At 40.7% G+C, this 22,463-nt stretch overlaps 1 protein-coding gene across 1 annotated transcript in view; it reads left to right on the top strand.

The window, feature by feature from the left end:
• The window catches only part of MICU1 (mitochondrial calcium uptake 1), a 124,458-nt gene that overhangs the window by 90,389 nt on the left and 11,606 nt on the right, over positions 1-22,463 (top strand). The window contains exon 9 of the mRNA XM_081189861.1: positions 3,986-4,094. Coding sequence (XP_081045987.1) covers positions 3,986-4,094 — 109 coding nt within the window. The remainder of the gene's footprint in view (positions 1-3,985; positions 4,095-22,463) is intronic.

The raw sequence follows: 22,463 nt of genomic DNA on the forward strand, positions 1-22,463 counted from the left end.
ACACAGAAGCAATGGCTAAGAGAGTGCATAGAATTCTATGATTGTCAGCAACACAAAAGCAGGGAAATGAGCAAGCAAATGCTTAAAATTATTCTTCTCGGATTGCAGATTTCAAAACAGATAATAGGTCCAAGAAGACATGAATTACCAGTTCACTGTCAATCTTTAGATTACATTTCTCACTTTCTTCCAGTTTTTTTTAGTTTTTTCCCTGCTTCTTTCTTATGGGATATTTTTGTAACATATGTGACTATGTTAGTGCCTGCAGGACCATTGCAGTCATGATGCTACTTTGGCCATTAAGAGTAAGGATGCCCAAGAGCCCCAGCTGGCATGATCAATAGCCAGGGACAATATTTGGAGGGCCACAGGTTTTCCAACCCTAGCTAAGAGGACCTCTCCCTTCTTGAATCTACATTTCCTCTACCTCTTTATCATAGTTAGGTATTAATATCTGACTGATGTTAACCATGGCTTCCTTTCCGTGTCCCTGGGTTTTGAGGTATGTTTGATTAATGTTGATATACCATACTTTTCCATGTATTAGACGAGGGTTTTTTACTCCACAATAAAGTAAAAAAAGGGGGGGTCATCTTATACATGGGTAGTGCAGAGGGGGGACGGGTAATTGGTTGCATCCATGAGCAGGATCTAGCAATTGGGTGGGTGAATGGTGTCTGCTGCAGGGGCTGCTTTGTATTGGCTGCTGCTTTGTGAAATGGGTGGGTTATTAGCGGATGCGGCAAGGGCTGGTTTGGATTGGCTGCCGCTTTGGTATTTTGGTTTGCATTGCTTGCTATTGTTAGCATTTGCAAGTTGGGTGAGTGATAGTTGGTTCGGCATTCCCCCCCCCCACACAAAAAATTGGTCAATTCCCCCCCACACACACAAAAAGCTCAACAACTCTGGGCAGCCCTCTCCCATTTTCTTAAGTTTGAGCCCCCCAAAATAGGGGGCGTCTTATAGACGGAAAAGTACGGTAACACTAAATTGTGGATGTGAGGAATAGGTGGAATTGACACGTGAAGGTGTGGGGCTGGGGAAGGAAGTGTATGACCTCCGGTAAGTGGTCAAGTCCCTTTTCTCATTAAAGGAGAAAGAAAAGCAACATGACTTTAAGAAGAAAAAACTTTTTTTTTCGCTTGGCATCGGAGAGATGGCCACGCTATCCATGCATTTAGCACAATTGATCTTAATGCGCAGGTCCACCGCAACCTCTTCGTTGTCCCCAAGCATTGGTGTGCAGTGATCAAAATGTGCTGTTTTAACAAGAAAGCTCTTTATAAATTGCATAGCATGTGAGACTGAAGAACAGATATTAAATGCTCAAGGCTGTACCCTGGAAGGCCACTTTATTAGTAACCCCTGGAGCAAATTGTTCTTTAGGAAGGACTTTAGAGCGGATATAGGAGTTGCAAGTGTAGCCAGTTGTGTTTACCATCACACAGCAAACTTTTGACAGCTTTTTTGCAGAGTTATGCAGTAACTAATTAAATTAGAGCTGCCATCCATCACAGATAGTGCTTGCTCACATTCAGTTCTTGTCTTTCCAGCTCATTGTCTGGATTTGGTTGCCCTTGCAAAAATTACTTTTGTTATCTGCCTGCCTTGGATGTCCGTGTGTACAAAATGCTTGTTTGTAGCCAGGATAAGTCATCTTTGGTTCAGATCCTTCATTTAAGAAAAAAAAAATGTCAATAAAGAAAGACTGCTTTACCTTTCTTTTATCTCACAAGAGCAATTGCACAGTGACATGTCAGCAGCATAAAATGGCAGCCATGGCACATTGGTGCCATGAATTGGAGAGTTTGTTTACCAGCATGGAAGCCGGTACATCCATCAGATGATTGGGAATTGTGGCTTTTTTATTATTTTGTGCAAGAAGATTTCTCCACTGTGTTGTTGAGGTACTAAAAGGTACAGGCAGAATACACTCCATTGGCTGGGGCTGTGTTGTTTCAGTCCTGAAAGCTACCCATAGACAGAACTAAACAGTTGGTGGCAAACATAAATTTCTGTTACTAGTTGTATCCAGTGTTGTAGCTCCACTCATGCACCACCACTCTTCTCCTTTCCCCTGCCACCCCCAACCTTCAAAATTGCTTGAAATGGTTGGGGAAACCTTTTGAGCAGATTTTGGTTCCCATGGGAAGTCCTGTTGAGAAAGCCACCTTTACTATTAAGCATCTGTTTTTTATTTTGTTCTCCTTAGGCCAGTTGGGGTTGGAAGCCTTTCCTCCTCCTACCAGTTTGTATCTTAATTATGTTTTTTGTGTTTGCTGTTTTAGACCATCAAATTCACTCTTCTGAAGTAATATAGTAGCGGTGGGACCAGCTTGAAAAAAGCATTTATTGCTTCTGTTTCTGAGGCCCACGTCTAGGAAATTACGATATTATTTATCACCCCATCAAAGCTCTTTACAATGAAGTAAAAACAAAACTTAAATGTCATAAATGGGCGAAGCAATTGACACTGCTAAAATTGATATTGAAGAGTTCAAAAGTAGAAGGTGCATGATACCTTACAGTAAAAAGGTTTTACTAGGAAAACACATTTAAACCTGTGGTGTCCTTTACAATTCTCATTGGCATTCTATTCAGTTAAAAAGCATTTCAGACAAGTTCATCAGTTGGCCGAGTTCTATTTATCATCCCTTAGCAGCATTACGCTGCTTTTCAGGCTTCACGCTTTGGTATCAGGCATGGAGGCAGGGGTAAAGTTCCTGGCAAAAGCCTTTTCTCTCCTCATTGGTTCCCTAAACTTGCCCTGTAGCATCCTGTTCTTGCTCTGTATCTGAACACGTTTGAAGGAGAGAATAAAAAGGCTCCCTTTCTAAACTTGATTCAAGACCCAGTGTTACAGTTTAAAGCAGCAAAGATGGGCCAGCACTCCCTTCTGTTGATCTCCTGGGTCCCAGGAAACGCTGCCAAAACCACTCATCCATCTCACCTCGTATATTCCAGCCAATTGATGTGACTGAATTTTGTGTTACCTGCGAGAGAAAGTGACAGTGAGAACATTTTGGGAGAAATGTTGGGAGTTCATCCTCTCCCTTCCACGGCTCACTAGATTTATTTTTATGGTAGCACCTCCTGTCATGCAAGCCATTTATTCCCTCTAATTCAGTTACGCCTGCTAGAATCGTGGAGCTGGAAGGACCCATCTAGTCTTCCCCGCCATCAAATGCTAAGAGAAAACCACCCTCTTCACTGCCCTCGCAGAGGGAGCCTGTGCAATTGAGGCCACACTTTGTCAAAAGGGCAATAGAAGTATCCCATTGAGTTCTTGTGGAGCTATAAGCCTACGTACCTCTGTCAGGGAAGCCTTGCTTTCCACATGAGGAAGGTTACAGCAACACTTCATCTTAAGAGAAGCAAAAGTAATCAAAGTTGTTTTCATTTTGTGCTGCTAGAGAATGCCTTATTTTTTCCTCCTTTGGAGCAGGCAAGGTTTGGGGGGAGCCTAAACACGGCATTTAGCCTGATTGTTTTGTGCTGGTTGTGATGAAATTTTCCACAGGAATCATCATTCCACGCATATTTAAGGCTGCATTTTTTAAAAAACATAATAATTTTTTATTACATTTTCCATTTAACAATCCAATCATATCATATTAATTATTCCAAATTATACCAATACATATCATTAAGTCCAGATATTTTGCCAAATTTTAAATTTTTGTTGGGGGTTCCCATGCTTCGAGTTCAGTAAGGGTCCAATTATCTCATATTTCTGCTGCTTTTGGTGTTCACAAGTCCCATCTTCCGATCTGCAATTTTTAAGGTACAAGCCATTAAAGGAAGCAGGACTGATTTACAAGTAAGTACGCATTGCATTGAGCATGTTTTCTCAAGGTTCTCACAGGCCCCTGGGCCCCCCCCAAAAAAGGGGGGGTATGGTGATAATTAAAACACCTTGCATTTTCACTATCCTTTTCCTCTTTGTTCAAGTCCTAGACTGAAAGCAAATTCATTCCCATTGCAGGGCCTGACGTTTGAGGAGGTCGAGAGCTTCTTCACTTTCCTGAAAAACATAAATGATGTGGATACAGCTTTAAGCTTTTATCACATGGCTGGAGCATCTCTTGATAAAGGTATGGAACATTTTAGGCCCCTGATGTTGTATTTCTTTAAGAGGTAGGCCAGGTATGCATGTTCACATCACCGCACCTTCCTTAAATTACAATGTTTGGGATATTTAGTGTACGGAAAACTCATGAAATCATTATTAGATACATATTTTTCAAGGGCTGGCGGAACATTAGCCCTTGCAGGCCACCTAGTCTGATCTACCAGCTCTGCCAACTGGAGGTGACATAGCACTGATGTTCCTTGCTTGTAGAAAAACCTCACATCAGGGAAAGAGTTTATATGCAAACCATCTTGTTGCTGTGCTAGTTTGTACATGCCAGGAGCTCTCTTTTAGGCAGGGTAACATTCAAAGAAGAATTGGGGTGAAAAATGAGCTCTTCTTTTGGAATTCAAGGTATTTTATTGTATCAGTACAAAATGCTGATTTTTAAAAAGGTTTCTCCGGATTGGGTTGCCTCCAGTGTAGCACTAAAGTTACTTATTCTGCTGATATAATGTTTTGTACCAGCAGGATGTTGCTGTGCAAGAGTGTGTTGCACAATGAGATTCAACTAGCACAACCGCTGAATAGTGGTACCTTGGAAGTCGAATGGAATCTGTTCCAGAAGTCTGTTTGATTTCCAAAACGGTTCGGAAACCAAGACGCAGCTTCCGATTGGCTGCAGGAAGCTCCTGCAGCCAATTGGAAGCTCCGGAAGTCACAACGGACATTCGGGTTCCAAAGAACGTTCACAAACCAGAACAATCACTTCTGGGTTTGCAGCGTTTGGGACCCAAAAAGTCTTGCAAGTCATTCAAGATCCAAGGTGTGACTGTATTGGATCCCTCTGTTGTGCAGCATTAATTGAAACTCCCCTCTCTAAGCTTTGTTCATGGACAGAGGATGTTGGAGACAGCCACTGCAGTCGAAAGTGGTACACTCTAGGAAGGTCTGTACCACATGAATTGTGTAGTGAGCTGCATGTTTGCACAGTTTGTTATATTGCAGTCCAAGTTAGGGATGTTTTGACAAAGCATGTTGACACTCACCGTAATTTGTAACCTCTTAAATATTTGTAAGGGACGCGGGTGGCGCTGTGGGTAAAACCTCAGCGCCTAGGGCTTGTCGATCGCATGGTCGGCGGTTCGAATCCCCGCGGTGGGGTGAGCTCCCGTCTTCAGTCCCAGCTCCTGCCCACCTAGCAGTTCAAAAACACCCTTAAGTGCAAGTAGATAAATAGGTACCGCTTTCTAGCGGGAAGGTAAGCGGCGCTTCCGTGTGCTGCGCTGGTGCTGGCTCCCCAGAGCAGCTTCGTCACGCTGGCCACGTGACCCGGAAGTGTCTGCAGACAGCGCTGGCTCCCGGCCTCTAGAGTGAGATGGGCACACAACCCTAGAGTCGGACATGACTGGCCCGTACGGGCAGGGGTACCTTTACCTTTTAAATATTTGTGACTAGCTTATATACCACCCTATACCTGGAGGTTATGAGCATGTTATGACTTGGGGAGTCCCTTGCTCACATGCTTCTCTCCCAGTGCTCTGTGTGTCACTTGGATTTGCTGGATTCCCATTTGCAGAGGAGGTGCCATTTTTGTTGCAGCACTGGTTACAAAACGTAGAGTGTCCCGATTTCCCATCCAGAACATATTAGCATAGCAAATACAGACAATGTCTGCAACGGAGTTCATGAATAAGTGATTTCATTTGCAGCAGATCAACTTAAATTTCACTGCACAATTTTGTTCCCTGCGCTAAATTATGCTGCAGCGGATTGTCCTAGACTTTCCAAAAGTTGCTACAAGATTTTCAGACTGTGAGAGAGAGAGAACTAGAAACAGAGTGGATATAAATAATATAAAAAAACAGTATTTGCATACTTCATGCTGATGTAAAACATCAATATTTTACACTGTCCCAATTCCGTGTGAGTGTTCCATATTGTCAGTGGATGTGGGCGTAACAGAGAAAAACTGAAGCTTGTGAAGAAGGAAGTTGGATTTGGGTGCAATTTTGCAAAGGCAATATTAATGTTTGATATTCAGGATTCGGGACAGTTAACCTCTGATGGTGATTAATAATATCATTATACAGGCAAGATCTTCTCAGTTTGATGACATGGTACATTTACCTAAGGTTGTAAATGGGATCTCCCAAACAAGTCAGTAGTTCCATTAAATTAAGGAACGGCTATGCTTGCTGTTTCTCGCACAAATACCTAAATAACAAAAGAAGCTAATATCCCGCCCCCCAGTAATGTGCTCAATTAGAAATAGATTTTCTGATTATTGAAACAGTACCTTTTATGTGATCATTAAACACAATCTATGTGTGTCATATAAATCATTCTCCCACCCAGCCCCTAAGGTAGCATACTCTGTAATGATGTAGAAATGTTATAAATCGAAATGCGTGGGTGGGAAGTGAGTAGTATAAAGTGCTATTGCCTGCTCCCCATTTCTGTCCTTGAACCATAACTGACATTTGCCACCACCATTGGGGGGGGGGGGACTGTAGGAATGGGATGATGTGTGAGTCTAGTTTTTTAAACCTTCAAGGTATAATTTCTATCAGCGGAATAGCAACCATTCAGAAAGCTTCATCCATCAAAATACTTTTGGTAATCCATGGGGTTTGGCAAGTACAGTACAGTGGTGCCTCGCAAGACGAAAAGAATCCGTTCTGTGATTCTCTTCGTCTAGCGGGTTTTTTCGTCTTGCGAAGCAAGCCCATTGAAGGATTAGCGGATTAGCGCTATTAGAGGCTTTTAGAGGCTTTTAGCGGCTTCTCTGCTGATCAGATCAGCTGATAAGTGGCTTAGCGCTATTAGCGGCTATTAGCTGCTTTTAGCAGCTTATCTGCTGATCGGATCAGCTGATAAGCGGCTTAGCGGCTTAGGAAAAGGGGGGAATGGAGAAAAAAACCAGCAGGAACTCGCAAGACATTGTCGTCTTGCGAAGCAAGCCCATAGGAGATTCGTTTTGCGAAGCACCTCCAAAACGGAAAACTCTTTCGTCTAGCGAGTTTTCCGCCTTGCGAGGCATTCGTCTTGCGGGGCACCACTGTACTAAATCTATGGAACGACCTTTTCTTCCAAGACCTACAGTTCTGAATAGAAGGGTCACATGTTGAAGGGTGAAACATACCTAAATTATTTTGAGAGATTCTTTCCTATTGCAAAACCACCAAACTGCTCGTTAAATTCTACCACCCACCTCCTTTCAGCAAAAGTACAGGCTTGTATAAAGGGGGAAGGCTGCCAACATACATGCTTTTTTTCACCCCTCAAACTACCCATACAGAACAGATTTTCCCTGTTTTTGTTTAAGAAGCAGCATGGGGTTTCTATGGAAGCAGCTGTCCAGAATGAAACTCAGGTGCTGAGCTTCCCAGCAAAATTCAAATGCTGCTGCTTGCCTGTAGTCTTTTTCTTCTTCTTCTTCTTCTTCTTCTTCTTCTTCTTCTTCTTCTTCTTCTTCTTCTTCTTCTTCTTCTTCTTTTTTGCTATGATATGCTTTATGGGAGGGCCCATCTTAAATGCAACCCATTTTTATGTAAAATATATGCACATTAAAAAAAAAGTTTTCAATTATGCCTTGCAATCTATTTCTCTTTTTCTTACATTAAGCTATCCACCCCACTTTATTTGAGAGAACACCCAACAAGCTGGATGAACGATCCTCAGAAATTAAAAAAAACAACAAGTGTTGGTTGCTGGGATCTACTCCTCTAGCTTGATTTAGCCCTTTAAAAAAATGTTTTGTGCGTTAGAATTGTAATATGAGCATTGTTAGTAAGCAATTCCCCCCCCCCCAAAAAAATATATATTGCATGATGAACCAACGTGGATGTGATGGGAAATTGTGACTCTGCCCTATTTCCTGTCTCTGTGCTTTAAAAACAAATGCTATGGTGCACAAGTCTGAGGAAAGCAGGTATCCAGCCAGTTTCCCATTCTGTGTCGGTATTATGCTTTGCGTTTTTAATGATGCTGCATTGATTCATTGCCCCCAAGACCCACTGAGATTTGATTCCGTTGTGCTAAAGTGCAGCCTCCTATGTGGAAGTTGAGAAATAGTTCCAACTGGGAAGGCTGCTATTTCAAGGAAGGGCTATTAGGAATGAACTCAGCAAGCGAAGGGGAACCTGGAAATCGTAACGTTCACTGCTGCTGTTTTTTTGTCCCTGGCAAATTATATGAAAATGCATTGTATTGAATCAGGTTAGGGTGGAGGTGTGGGACCTGCAGCCCTCTGGGGGTTGTGGTACTCCAACCCCCATCAGCCCCAGCCATCATGGCCTCTGGGCAGAGGGGATAGGATTGTAGTGGCTGTTCCCCATCCCTGGACTAGACCCACCTAATCCAGAACTAGCAGTAGCTCTCGGAAGTCTCAGTTCTTAGCCTTTTCTAGTCCAGCTCCAGGACCTTTAAATGGAGATGTCTCTGTTCTTTGTGGGATTGTTGATCTGCATGGATATGTCAGGAGAAGCCTTGAAGGTCCTTCAGTTTCCAGCAGACCCTGCAATAGTCTCCAGCAGCCATTTGACCCAACAGTAAGCAAAGTCTGAGGAAGAGAAATATGTGATGAGAACCAGCTGGCCAAAGCACTGCAAAGCTTTGACTCTTGGGAAGACTGCATTCAGAAGCACAATATCTAATTAAGTGTTCAGTCAGTTACGGAGCTCTTTGGGCTCTGTGCAGCCATTATACTCCAAGCCACAAGGAGAAACACCCTGGGTTCAATGTCACATTCCTGCTGTTTCTGTCCTCTTGACCAGAATTGGGGGGGGGGGCAGAATAACTGAAATTAGGGTTCTTCCAAGTCCATGACTGCACATGGTGTGCACAAATGTATTCTAGAGCATAGCCCACTGTTGTCTCTGTTCATAAATGCAGCGCTCAGTGGAGACCAATTATTGTTGCCATCTATCTTGTTGTGCTTAGCTCTTTTGAGAAGCCCTTCTCATAATTGGCATTGATTGATGCTTTTCTTCTTGGGGGGAGGCTGGCAGCACCCTGTGGAGGAATATTTTTGCCACAATTGCAGGATACAGGCAGCGCATAGTGAGATCTCTTTTGTCTTTAGCTCTAGTGAACATAGAATTATAGTCATGACCCATCAAGGGCTGACAGGACAATTTAACAAGTCTGCTGGAAAACATTAATGCAATTCTAGTCATAACTCATGTTCTCACAGTTCTTTTAGAGAGGAAAATGTAAGGTTTGGACTGAAGCTTCGGGGGGAAATCAAGGAATGCTGGCGATATGGAGAGATTGATGGGCAAAGCCCTTGTCAGTAATGTGTTTTAACATACTAATCAGTGACCTTGAAGGAGCTTCTTGCTAATTAATTTTTTTCTTGGGAAACTGAAAATTATCTCTGCTGGTAAGAATTCCTCATTTTGTACCCCACCCTGGAGTCAATTACCATGGTTGAAAAAGAGGAGGACAAAGCTATATTTACCTCAGGTCTTTTGAAAAAAGATCAGCTGTAACATAATAATAATAATAATAATAATAATAATAATAATAATAATAATAATTTATTTATACCCTGCCCATCTGGTTGGGTTTCCCCAGCCACTCTGGGTGGCTCCCAAAATAATAATAATAATAATAATAATAATAATAATAATAATAATAATAATAATAATAATAATAATAAATAATTTAATTATACCCTGCCCATCTGGTTGGGTTTCCCCAGCCACTCTGGATGGCTCCCAAAATAATAATAATAATAATAATAATAATAATAATAATAATAATAATAATAATAATAATAATGCAACAAAACATCAAACATTAAAAACTTCCCGAAACAGTGCTATCTTCAGATGTCTTCTAAAAGTCAGATAGTTGATTATTACCTTGACATCTGATGGGAGGGTATTCCACAGGGCGGAATACATTTATGTTAACTTTGCACAATCACATGCTATGGCTCAGCCAAAACTACTGGAACCACTTTTGGCATAGGGTGAAAGTAAGGTGTTCCTGGTTTTTTTTTGCTTCTTTTTGGCAGATAATATTTTCAGTCCTGTCTTATCAAAAAAAGCAGCATTTGATATGGAAATTGCACAAAATTGATCATAAATCCGACTCAAGGACTTTTTATCCTCATAACAAATATCTTTGTTAGTGTAAGAAGGGATTATTTGCCCAAGGCTGCCTAGGACCTATATAGATGCATTACTTAACAATAGGGTTTTTTATGCAATATTTTGAATTCCTAAACCATTGTCAGGGATGGGTTGCAAACCAGAATGTTAACCCATAGTTTGGAGCAGGTTTGCAAATCATGGCTAAAGCAGTTTCTCTGCCTCCTTAGTCTCTCTGCTTGCAAGGTGACAAGCAAGCCTCACTGGTGGGAATGGTACTGTAAGCCACACTTAGATCTGAAAATGTCACACAGGAAGGATGACTATATGCTACTGGGCTGGAGAAAGTAATAGCATTGCCGATTCATTCCCAGGGCATGCCACTACTACTCCCTGACCCTGAGCGATAAAGCCTTAATGTGATCAGCAGCTTTTACATTTTGCAGTTTTTTATGATAAAAGCATAAGATCTAACTAGAATCTTCTAGGGCCCTTTGATATGTGGAGAACTGTGCATACAGTGGATTTGAAGCACTAGCTTCAAAGAGACAATAAGAATTTGAAGGCAGTGTGTGTCGATTCTCAGCGCTTGCTGATGTAAAATAAGCTGCTACACATGTTGACAAATGTTTTAGTCAGTGATGGAAGGTAAGTTCTAAAAATACAGGCTTTAGAAATAGCTTAAGATTCAAGCTGGCTTTGATATTAAAAGATCGATGCTGTACTTAGGAAACCTTGAATGTGAACATGTTTGTTTTATGAAGGAACCTCCTCTAGAGAAACTTGATTTTGTTTCATAAATCCTGAAAGCCCATCTGTCTGTCTCCCTTGAATGTTATCTTTGCCATCAAGAACGTTGCATGATTTAGTGAGCATGCACAAAGAGAAGAATCAAATTGCTGAGGGATTCATTATTGCTGTTCAGGAAAAAATAAAATAACAAATCTTTCAGAAGAGCATAAATAGACTGGGTAAGAAAATGGGCAAAAAAATATATATCTGCATTTGAATGAAACTTGGGAAAGGCTGGAAGGATTTATATGAGCCTTAAAGCTAAGCCGAGAAGTGCATCAATTAATAAATATCAAAAGCAAGCAAAGGTAATACTCTGTTGTTGGATTAGGAAGACAGGCAGTTATAATTGACTAAGGTAAGAGTTCTAATTAAAGCTATAAAAACTATGACCGTGAAAAGCAAATAGGCTCACATTGGCTAAAGGCAAGGATAAATCAGGCAGCATATACAACATTTGAGGAGGGAAAATGAAACCGCAGCAGAACAAGTGTGGGTAATAATTACTGAAATTTTATGCTTTCATTCTTCTATACCAAATAATGTACAGCTTGATTGTACGGTATTGAGTTAACTTAACATTGCATGGCACAAATGTGAGTAAGTCATGGTAGCCCAAGTGACCTTCTGTCCTTGGGAATTGGGAAAGAATGGTTCAAAGTCCTAAAAGTTCTCCTGACCTCTGAATAGAAGTGTTTTGCTGTCTCAGCATTGCACGAGCACTGAGGCAGCCGTGGCACTTTGATGTCTTAGGATGTGGCCCATTGGGTTCTCCCTCTGTGCCCTTCCAAAACTCCTATCCTATATAATTGTACTCCCTGAATATTGGCAGAGCAGCCCTAATGATGATGCTCCAGCTCAGCAACACAGGCTTGGCTCCTCAGGCAGAATACGGAGCCAATCATATTAATGGGGGAGACGCTATGAAGGACGACCAAATTAGAGATAAGTTTGCACTTGCTTTTCACTAAGTTGGTGTCTTAACTCAGGCAACTTGAGAAGACACCTTAACACCCTAAGTGTTAAAAACCCACATATATGTTAAAGAAGGCTTAGTTTGATTATCTGAAGAGAAGGAGATTGTGAGCCCCAAAAGGGGAGAGACCTAGTGACAGCACATATAGTGGAAATAAGGTTTAAGATGTTGGGGGAAAATGGGAAAAAGGGGGGAGGAACCCCAACGGATAGAAAGACATCTAGACAAGAGGAAATTAAAGACCTTGATATTCTATGGCTTAAAATCAAAGAGGAGTTTAAACAAAATGAAAGCCATCTAGAAAGTAAACTAGAAGAAATGCAGGAGATGATAGATAGGAGGATAGAAGGAGCAGTAGGAGACCTCTCCATAAAAATTCAAGAACTATCTGTCAAATCCAAAGCATTTGAGGAAACCAATAAAAAACTGCAAAAAGACATGAGAGAACAGAAAAAAGAGACTGAAAAAATAAAGGAAGAGATGAGAGAGGTGAATAAAACGCAAGAACAAATCTGGGATAATATTGCTATGACAGAAATGCGACAGAAACAATTACACCTAAAATTTAGAGGAGTAGAGGAAGAGACAAATGAGAACATAAAGGAAAAGATGACCAAAGAGTTAGCAAAATGGTTAGATCTGAAAGAGGAAGATGTCGCATACACAATTGAAAACTCTTTCAGAATAAAAATGAGAATAGCCCAAAATAGGACAAAAAGACCTCTTGGAGACTGTTTAGTAATATTTAACTCAATTGAGATGAAGAATTTAATATTAAAAACGAGTTATCATAAAAAGCTAATAATTGGTGGCAGGCCAATAATTGTTCTGAAGGAAATCCCAGTTAGAATTTTACGCAAAAGGGAGGGATATAGACAAATAGTGGCAGTCCTGAAAAGAAACAGGATACGATACAGATGGGAATTTCCTGAAGGAATTGCTTTCTTCTTTAAGGATAAGAAATTCAAGTTGACAGACCAACAGGAAGTGGAAAAATTTATGAGGAGATATGAGAAAGAACTTGGCAAGACAGAAGATAATACCAGAGACAGAGAAGGAGGTGGGGGTGGAAGGGGGAGGGGGGAGGGAGGGAGGTTGGGAGGGGGGAAGGAGGGAGAGGGCGGGGGGAGGGGAATGAAGAGGGACTAGAGAGCGGCGAAGAAGCAGAGGAAGCGGAGGAAGAAGGTTAGGAAGAGAAAGAGGAGCAACCAGAACTTAGTCTTAGTAATGTCTTTGAAGTTTTTGTCCTGGAATGTAAATGGTGTAAATGAAAAATCCAAAAGGAATAAAATAATGAAAGTTTTGAGGAACAAAAATTATGATGTGATATGCTACCAAGAGACTCATATAGCTAAAAAACATAAACATGTATTGATTAATAAAAAGTTGGGGGTGGAATTTATTAATTCTGATGTCAGTAAAAAAAGAGGACTGGTGGTTTATGTTAAAGAGAAATGGGAACCGACACTAATATGTAAGGATGAAGAGGGAAGAATTCTGGGAGTTCAAATTAATCATCAAGGAGAAAAATTTAATGTAATAACGGTCTATGCCCCCAATACAAAAAAAGCAGAATTCTTTAAAAAATTGGAACAAATGTTATTAGAATTAGAGAGCCACAAATTAATTCTTTTAGGAGACCTAAATGGAGTCCCTGACCCTGAAATGGATAGGAGTGAAAAAAAGAGAAAGACGAACCAAGGGAAACTCCCAAAATCTTTTAAAGATTTATAGGAAAATTTAGATCTGATTGATATTTGGAGGTACAAAAACCCAACAATAAAACAATTTACACACTTTTCAGATGCACATCAGAGTTGGGGCAGAATCGATCAGATTTGGATTTCAAGAGAGTTATCATTTAGAACAAGGAAATGTGAGATAGAACCTAGAACACTCTCCGATCACAACCCAATTATTTTGGAAATAAAAGGTAGATCATTGGGACAGTACAGGTGGAGAATGAACGAATACCTATTAGAAAACGAAGAGATTATTGAGAAAGCAAAAAACACCCTGAAAGAGTATTTTGAATGGAATTTAAACAAAGGAACCAAAATTGACATAGTCTGGGAAGCAAGTAAAGCGGTCCTCAGGGGATTCTTGATTCAGCAGAATAGTTATAGAAGGAAGTTAAGAGAATTAAAAAAGGAAGAAATAGTGAAACAACTGAAAGAATGTGAGGAAAAATTAATAATAAACCCAGAGGATGAAAAGATGAAACAAATATCTAAAGTGCTGCAAACTCAATACTCAACATTATTAGGGCAAGAGGTAGAATGGAGGATAAAATCAATGAAACAAAAATACTTTGAATCTGCAAACAAGACGGGGAGATTGTTAGCATGGCAACTAAGGAAAAGGAAAAAACAAATGGTGATTAATAAGATTAAAATAGAGGAACATATAATAGAAGACCCAAATGAAATAAAGGAAAAGTTTCTTCAGTTCTATGAAACCTTGTACAAAAGAAAGGAGGATGAAGATACAATAGAAATAGAAAGATATTTGGAGAAAAATGGGGGTGAGCGGCTGACAGATGATGAAAAATCCCATCTAAATAAACCAATAACGACGGATGAGGTTAAGGAGGCTATTAAAAAAATGAAACCAGGGAAAGCTCCAGGTCCAGATGGTCTGTCACAAAAATATTATAAAGTCCTGGAGGAATATGTAACACCTGTCTTATGTGACGTATTTAATAACATCTTACAGGGAGGGAGGATACCGGACTCGTGGAGAGAGGCCCATACTACCCTAATACCAAAACCGGAGGCGGATAAACTTGACGTAAAAAACTATAGGCCGATATCACTACTCAATAACGATTATAAAATATTTGCTGAGATAATGGCAAAAAGACTGAAAAAATATTTGACAAAATCAATTCATAAAGACCAAGCCGGTTTTTTGCCAGGCAGACAGCTGAAGGACAACATAAGAAATATAATAAACATCATTGAATATTTAGAGTTTAAAAATGAAATTCCTGCAGCTCTGGTATTCGTCGACGCCAAAAAAGCTTTCGACAATGTATCCTGGTGTTTCCTTGTAAAGTGTATGGAAAGGGTAGGGATAGAGGGGCCCTTCTTGGAGGGTATCAAAGCAATTTATTCGAGCCAAAGAGCGAAATTAATTATTAATAATAACTTAACAGATTCATTTATGATATCAAAAGGTACAAGACAGGGGTGCCCTCTGTCCCCCCTCCTGTTTATTATGGTACTGGAGGTAATTGCAAATAAAATAAGGGAAACACCGGAAATAAGAGGAATTAAACTTGGAGTGAAAGAATATAAATTAAAGGCATACGCCGATGATTTAGTGATATCATTAGAAGAGCCATTAAAAAGCGTGGAAAAAGTCTTGGAAGTGCTTGAGGAGTTTGGGAAGTTATCTGGGTTTAAGTTAAACAAAAATAAGACAAAAATACTGACTAAGAACTTGGCGGAAGACTTAAGAAATCAATTAGAACAACAAACAGGAATTAAGGTAGTGAAAAAGGTGAAGTATTTGGGTATTTGGGTAACTACAAAAAATATAAATTTAGTGGAAAATAATTACAAAAAAACCTGGAGTGAGATTAAAAAAGATTTAGACATCTGGAGTAGATTAACACTCTCCTGGGAGGGACGAATGGCAGCCATAAAAATGAACATCCTTCCAAAAATATTATTTTTATTTCAGAATATTCCAGTAATTAGAGGAACAACAATGTTTAAGGAATGGCAGAGGAGCCTGTCCAGGTTTATCTGGCAGGGGAAGAGAGCAAGAATTAAGTTTAAACTGCTCACAGACAGGAGAGAAAGAGGGGGGTTTGCCGTCCCGAATTTGCAATTATATTATGAGGCTGCATGCCTATGTTGGGTTAAGGACTGGATAGTTCTGGAAAACTTAGATGTGTTAGACCTGGAAGGATTTGATGCTAGATTTGGCTGGGACGCCTATTTATGGCAAGATAATGAAAGGGTGCATAAGGGTTTCTCCCACCATATTGTTAGAGGAGCGTTGTTAGAGGTTTGGAATAGAACTAAAAGACTGTTGGAAAAGGGCATACCTTGGTGGCTATCTCTAGTTAATATCTCATCCCTTAAAAATTTAAACACGAGAAGCCAAAGATGGACCTACGAAGATCTCCTGACCAAATCGGATAAGGGGTGGAGAATTAAATCATTTGAAGAACTAAAAGATAAGTCAATAGGGTGGTTACAGGTTCACCAAATTAATGCCCTATGGAATGAACACAAAAAAATAGGGATGAATGAGAAAAAATCAAAATTCCAAGTGGAAATATTAGAAGGAAAGAGTAAGCTTCTATCCAAAATGTACAATCAATTACTGGAATGGGATACAAAAGACGAGGAGGTGAAGGAGGTCATGATAAAGTGGGCCATAGATTTGGGATATAGTTTAGAATATGAGAGATGGGTGAAACTTTGGACTAAGGACATGAAATTTACAGCATGCGTTAGCCTCCGTGAAAATATGGAAAAAATGATGTATCGTTGGCATATTACTCCTGTTAAGCTTGGAAAAATGTACAAGACTGGAGACAAAAGATGTTGGAAATGTAAAAAAAAAGAGGGCGACTTCCATCATATGTGGTGGTCATGTGAAGAAGTGAAGAGGTTCTGGGGTTCTATCTATGATGAATTGAAAAAGATACTGAAATACACATTTCCTAAAAAACCAGAAGCATTTATTCTGGGAATGGTCGGTGAGGAGATTAGAAAAGAAGATCAAACCATGTTCCAGTATGCAACGACAGCAGCTAGACTACTGTTGGCACAGAACTGGAAATCATCTAAAATCCCAACTATTAGTGAATGGCAAAACAAGCTATTTGAGTACTCTGAGTTAGCAAAAATGACACAGAAGATCAGGCATCAGAGTAATAAAATCTTTATTAATGATTGGAATAAATTTATATCATACATGGAGAAAAACTTAGGTAACATTAAAATAACAGTAGGTGAATTATAGAATCTGCGAAGTAAAGATAAAGGTAGAAAGAAGGAACTGCAAGAAGGGTATCAATGGGATATAGCTTAAATCGTGGTGGAGGGAAGTCAGAATGATGTTATGATAATTAATACTTTTGGAGAAATGTATTTACGTCTTGATATTTTATTGTCTACATCTGTTTATTTTGCGATGTCTTTTTTTTTCCTTCTTGTGATTTTAAAAGAGTGAATATTGGAAATAAAAGTTATTATAAAAAAAAAACCTCAGGCAACTACACTGGGTAATAAGCAGCAAGCGATGGGTCAAAGGAAAACGTATATTATATAGCAAGAGCCATTGTTCTGTCCTCCAGGACTTCTTGCGCTGAAGTCCTGCTGAGCTGAAGTGGTTGACTCCTAAGTTTTATGAACCATCCTGTGTCTGGTGATGGAGAAGAACTAAAGTGGCAGTGGGAAAGCTGTGCTCCTCCAAATGTTGTTGGCCTACAACTCCCACCATCCCTCACCATTAGCTAAGGCTGGCTGGGGCTCATGGGAATTCAACAACATCTGAAGGCCCACAATTTACCTAATTCCTGACCTAAAGTTATCCAAAAGTGATTTAATGTGGTATATTATATCACATATGTTGACAGAAGTATACAGTTTAACATCTGAATTTTCACTCTGTTGATCTTTGGGTTGTTTGAAGTATAATCTGTTTCTGAATGAAGTTTGAACATACTTTTGTTGAGGCCTTTCTCAGGTATTGTAGGCACTGATATGTCCCACCGCCACTTGCTTAGTTGAGCTTTGTTTTGTATCTTACTTGATAATAAGAGTTCAGACAGAATATTTGATTAAAGAGGTTTGCACCCAGAATATCTGGGCTAATCTCTTCACTCTGTATGTAAGTCATGCTTCGTAAAATGTTTGAATAAAGTGAGCAGTCTCAGGGGACGGGGGAGAGGATATGAAATTCTGTTCAAGCATTCAGAAATGTTATACAGAACTGCACGAAATGCATTGGGTAACTGATTGTTTTCTGTTATACAAATGTCCCTTTTAACCACCCAAATAACTTTTTGTGGCCAGGAGATTCATTCACCTCTTTTTAGAGTAGGCTGAAATCATCATTCAGGCTTTCTGGAGTTATTTCAATCAGTTTCAACACACACCTCCTCCCTTTGGGGGGGTGTCTGTCTGTAAATAAAAATGGTCCAGAATATATCACCCTTGACATAACTAGAAAGGGTTTTGCTTCAAAAGCAATAACATGGAAATGCTCCAAGGGCTGCTGCCTCCACTCTTTATTTCAACATTAAATTTCGTTGCTGGTTTTGTTTGTCCACTAGAGACCTTAGAATGTGTTTGTTTTTTGACCAGCAGAAAACTGGGCCTACTAAAACATCCTTCATAATTCCTCAGGCCCTGGGAGCTTTTGCAGATGGTTTCTCATTTCCATCTCTCTCCACCACACCTCCCCACCCTCGTAATGGAACACACTTAATTGGCAAAGGATTGGATACCCCACACATCTTTCTGGGCTACCCCAGCCACTCTGGGCAGCTTCCAACATATATTAAAACATCAAACTTTTTTTTTTAAAAAAACCTTCCCTATACAGGATTGCCTTCAGATGGCTCGGGGGTTGGATGACTCCATGCCCTCCAATGTTTCTCCAATGAAAATGGGGACATTATAAGGAAAAATGGGACATTCCGATATCAAATCAGAAACCAGGATGGCTTCTCTAAACCAGGGATGTCCCTGGAAAAGAGGGACACTTTGAGGGTCTGGTAATATACAATATCAGTTTAGGTCCTCTGCAACCCTTGCAACGCCTGTGTTCATTTGCAGCTAGGATAATTTTGCTAAACCTAAGCTTGGTTCTGAATTTTCCCACAGATATCTAGATCCTTTCCAACAGATCCTGGCCATCTTTTCTTTTTTTACAAGCTCCGCAAGAAATACCTAGATAGATCAGAAGTTACTGCCACCAGCTCATGTTAAGGATGCAATAACCATCCGTATATCTTAAGTTAAGCATATGTTCATATAAGCCCTCCAAATGTCCAAATACAGTGGTGCCCCGCAAGACGAATGCCTCGCAAGACGAAAAACTCGCTAGACGAAAGGGTTTTTCGGTTTTGCGTTGCTTCGCTAGACGAATTTCCCTATGGGCTTGCTTCGCAAGACGAAAACGTCTTGCGCTTTTTTCTTAAAGCCGCTTGAAGAGGCGCAGTTGCGACGGACCGTGCTTCGCAAGACGAAAAACGAAAAGACTCACGGAACGAATTATTTTCGTCTTGCGAGGCACTACTGTAGGTATCCAGGCAAAATTGATGTCTACATGAAATATGGTCAGTGTAGCCAGGGCAGTGAGGTCCTTAGATCATTGTGTGATAGATGGTACCAGAATCTCTTTGTAGGCAAAATTGCACGTGCCCAATTTAGCCCCAAGTCTCCTGCTTTGGCGTTTTGCAGTCGGCAGATCTGAAAACGTTCTGCAGTTACTGTAGCCATATCAATGCTGATGCTGCCTTTGCCACAAGCAAAGGAAAGCTGTAAACTGCGAACACTTGGCCTAGCGAACAGCAAGCTCCATGCTTGTTAATGCCTTTGAGGACGTGCCCCAGATTGGCTCACCTGGAGTGCTGGCTTCTGTTTGAACATCTCAAAGAAAGCTCATTAGCATGGGTTAGTTGAAAACATGTTAGCTTTTAATTAATTATAAAAGCCTTCATGTGAACAAAAGCTTAATAGCTCTTCCCAGGGCAGCCTAGCAAGAGCGTTCAGCGAACACAGTGACCCAGTTTGCAGGACTCTCTTGTAATTTTTATTAACCTTCTGCAAAATCTGCAGTAGCCAGAGCACATACGGTTTTTCCATTTGCTGCTGACCTGGTTGTAACTCCGCAGGAGTGTGAATTTAAATCACTTTGGAAGAGTGTGGGAAAGGACGAGGAAGGAAGGATCAGCAGGAGCAAGGCTGACCCCCCAGGCCAAGAGGAAAAGCCCCCTTCTGCTGCTTTTTGTTTGTAGTTATGCAGACAGAACAAAATGCTGTGCTAAATGGAACTGGGCAATATATTGATAAAATATCTGAAACCAGTATGACGTTCAGATTGTGATACCGGTTTCAGACCATTTTAGCTGGCTATAAATTGCACAAGCTCAAATTGCCTTCAGATGCCTGCCTGCACCTTTGAGGAAGCCCCATGCTCCTCCAGCTTGAATGAGCCAGAAGGGTATGGGAGCTTGCTCAGATGAGGGGCAGAAGGTTTCCCACCCCCCACCCCCAGCTGAGCAGTTGAACGACGCCCCCCCTAAGGGGGGAAATAAGCAGCAGCCAAGATACATTCCAGAGTCAGAAGTTGTGATATAGCAGCATATCACTGTATTTAGCTACTGATATATCACAATGTTGAAAACCAGATATCGCCCAGCCCTAGTTTCAAAGGAAAAGTTTACAAGAGCTGAGGAAGGATTGTGAAGTGCTTTAGGTGATGGATAAGGCCTACTTGTTTATTTACTCCATTTATATCCTACCTTTCCTTTAAGGAGGTAAAGGCAGTATAATCGCCAGTTGCCCTTCATCGATTTTAGGCTAGCAACTACCTTGTGGAGTAGGCTGAGAGTGAGTGGCTGGTCCAGGGTCACCTAGTGAGCCTCATGGCTAAGTGGAATTTGAACCTTGATCTTCTTCCTGCCCCTAGTCTGGCACTCTTAGCTACTACACCGCACTAGCACTGTTGTGTACATGGGTATAAATGCACATTGCATTTTATAGATTGAGCTATATTGTAGATCTGATAGGATCCCCCAAATCACGGGTTTCATTCTATGAGCCCAGCAGGGTTCAGGCTTGTTTTTCTGCCTTATTTATGCTACATGACAAACCCCTTCAAAACTGAGGAGTTTTGAGTACAGTTTGGTTTTTTAAATTTTTATTAAAGATTTTCTTGTTTTACAGAAGTAAGTGTAATGCCTCGTATTTTTTCCATGTAACATTTTTACAAATCCGTTTCATTAGTTGAGACATTAGGGGGAGAAGAAGAAGAGGGAAAAAAGGGGGGGAGGGAAGTTGGGTGGGAGTGGGGTCGGGTGGCGATGTTTCTATTATGCTTAATTTATGTAGGGTTTGGTGTCAGCGTTGCTTGTGCTGTTCACTTGTGTTCCTTTGGTGGTGAGAGAGGTTGGGGTTGGCCTAGGGTGTGGTTGTTTGTTTGTGATTGGCTGTGGTGATCTTTGTTTTCGTGACATGGAAGTCAGCTGCTCAAAGAAAGAGGTCAGTCCTATATGGCAGTAGAAGCCCATCGCTCTTTAGATCATGGCCAAAATGTACCAGTTAATTTATTGCTTCCTGACGCTAGATCACAAATTGACTGGTATGCATATGGGCTGCTTTAAATAACAGATCAGTAACCCAAAATGCATGTCCTAGACATCGCTAGCTGGTACAGAGGATACTTGCAAAATGTGGAGCTTGAAAGCCATCCCAAGAGGAGTGGTCACAAGTCTCTGGCAAAGTGATTATCTGTGAATAGAGGATCATCAACAACATTATGCAGAGGTGTGCTTGCCCCATCTGTTTTGTGTCATCTTGGGTCTCAGATTCATTAGGCTTCAGGACAGTAACAAACTGCTTTTGTTCATTACTCCAGAGGCACTTTGGAAAGGAGGATCGGAGCATAAAGAACACCAACACCTTCACTGTTTCTGTCTGTTGTTGGCATGTCCTTATCAACTTAAATGGGAAGGTGAAACCTGACTAACACTCAGGACTATGAGGCAATATATGCAAAAACCCTGGGATTAATCTGCTCTGACTACCTTATAAATATAGGGAGGAGAAACCAACTTGGCTGCCCTAATTTAATTATGATTCATGGGTGTTTAAGGTGCGTACAAATGTTCTGTGTCACAATAGGCAATTGCGGAGCCCTCTTTCTAGGGCTGAATTGCCTTCATCCGGTGCATCCATTAGCTTGAATTACAGTTCATTATAAAGTCAAATGCCTTGCATCTACCCAAGTGTGGTTTGTGCCTAAGGGAGCATTGGAATGAAAGACATGTTTTCAGATAGGTCAAGTGTGCATGCTTTATAATTTTTAATAGCTTAAAACACTGGCAAGCTGTAAATGGACTTGGCGTTTCCTCTTGACGTATCTATACTTGTTTTTGCCTTGAAAGCTCGAGTGATGCAGCATAATTTACCATGTGTCTCCATGTGAGCGTTGGTTACACATAATGAGGTTTCCCTGCTGTTCACTTGGCAAAAGACTGATTCAGAATTGTTTAGCCCAATTGAGCTAGAATTTCTGCAGAAATTGCTTGGAAATTAAGCTCCCCCCCCCCTTCCTCCTTCACAGAATATGTTTTGTCATACACCCTGCCCACTCCTGAGCATTCACAAATACATCAGTGCATGCTACAGAGCCTGTAAAATGCAAGAAGCACCCAATGGAGTTTCTTCTTTGTCTGCGATTGTACATAAAGGGGCCTAAGGGGTGGAAGATTTAAAGCAGGAATACTCTTATTTCTCTGAAGGTCAAAAACAAACAGATCACAGTGCAG

This window comes from Podarcis bocagei (assembly GCF_964188305.1).
Source record: "Podarcis bocagei genome assembly, chromosome: 4".
NCBI lineage: Eukaryota > Metazoa > Chordata > Lepidosauria > Squamata > Lacertidae > Podarcis > Podarcis bocagei.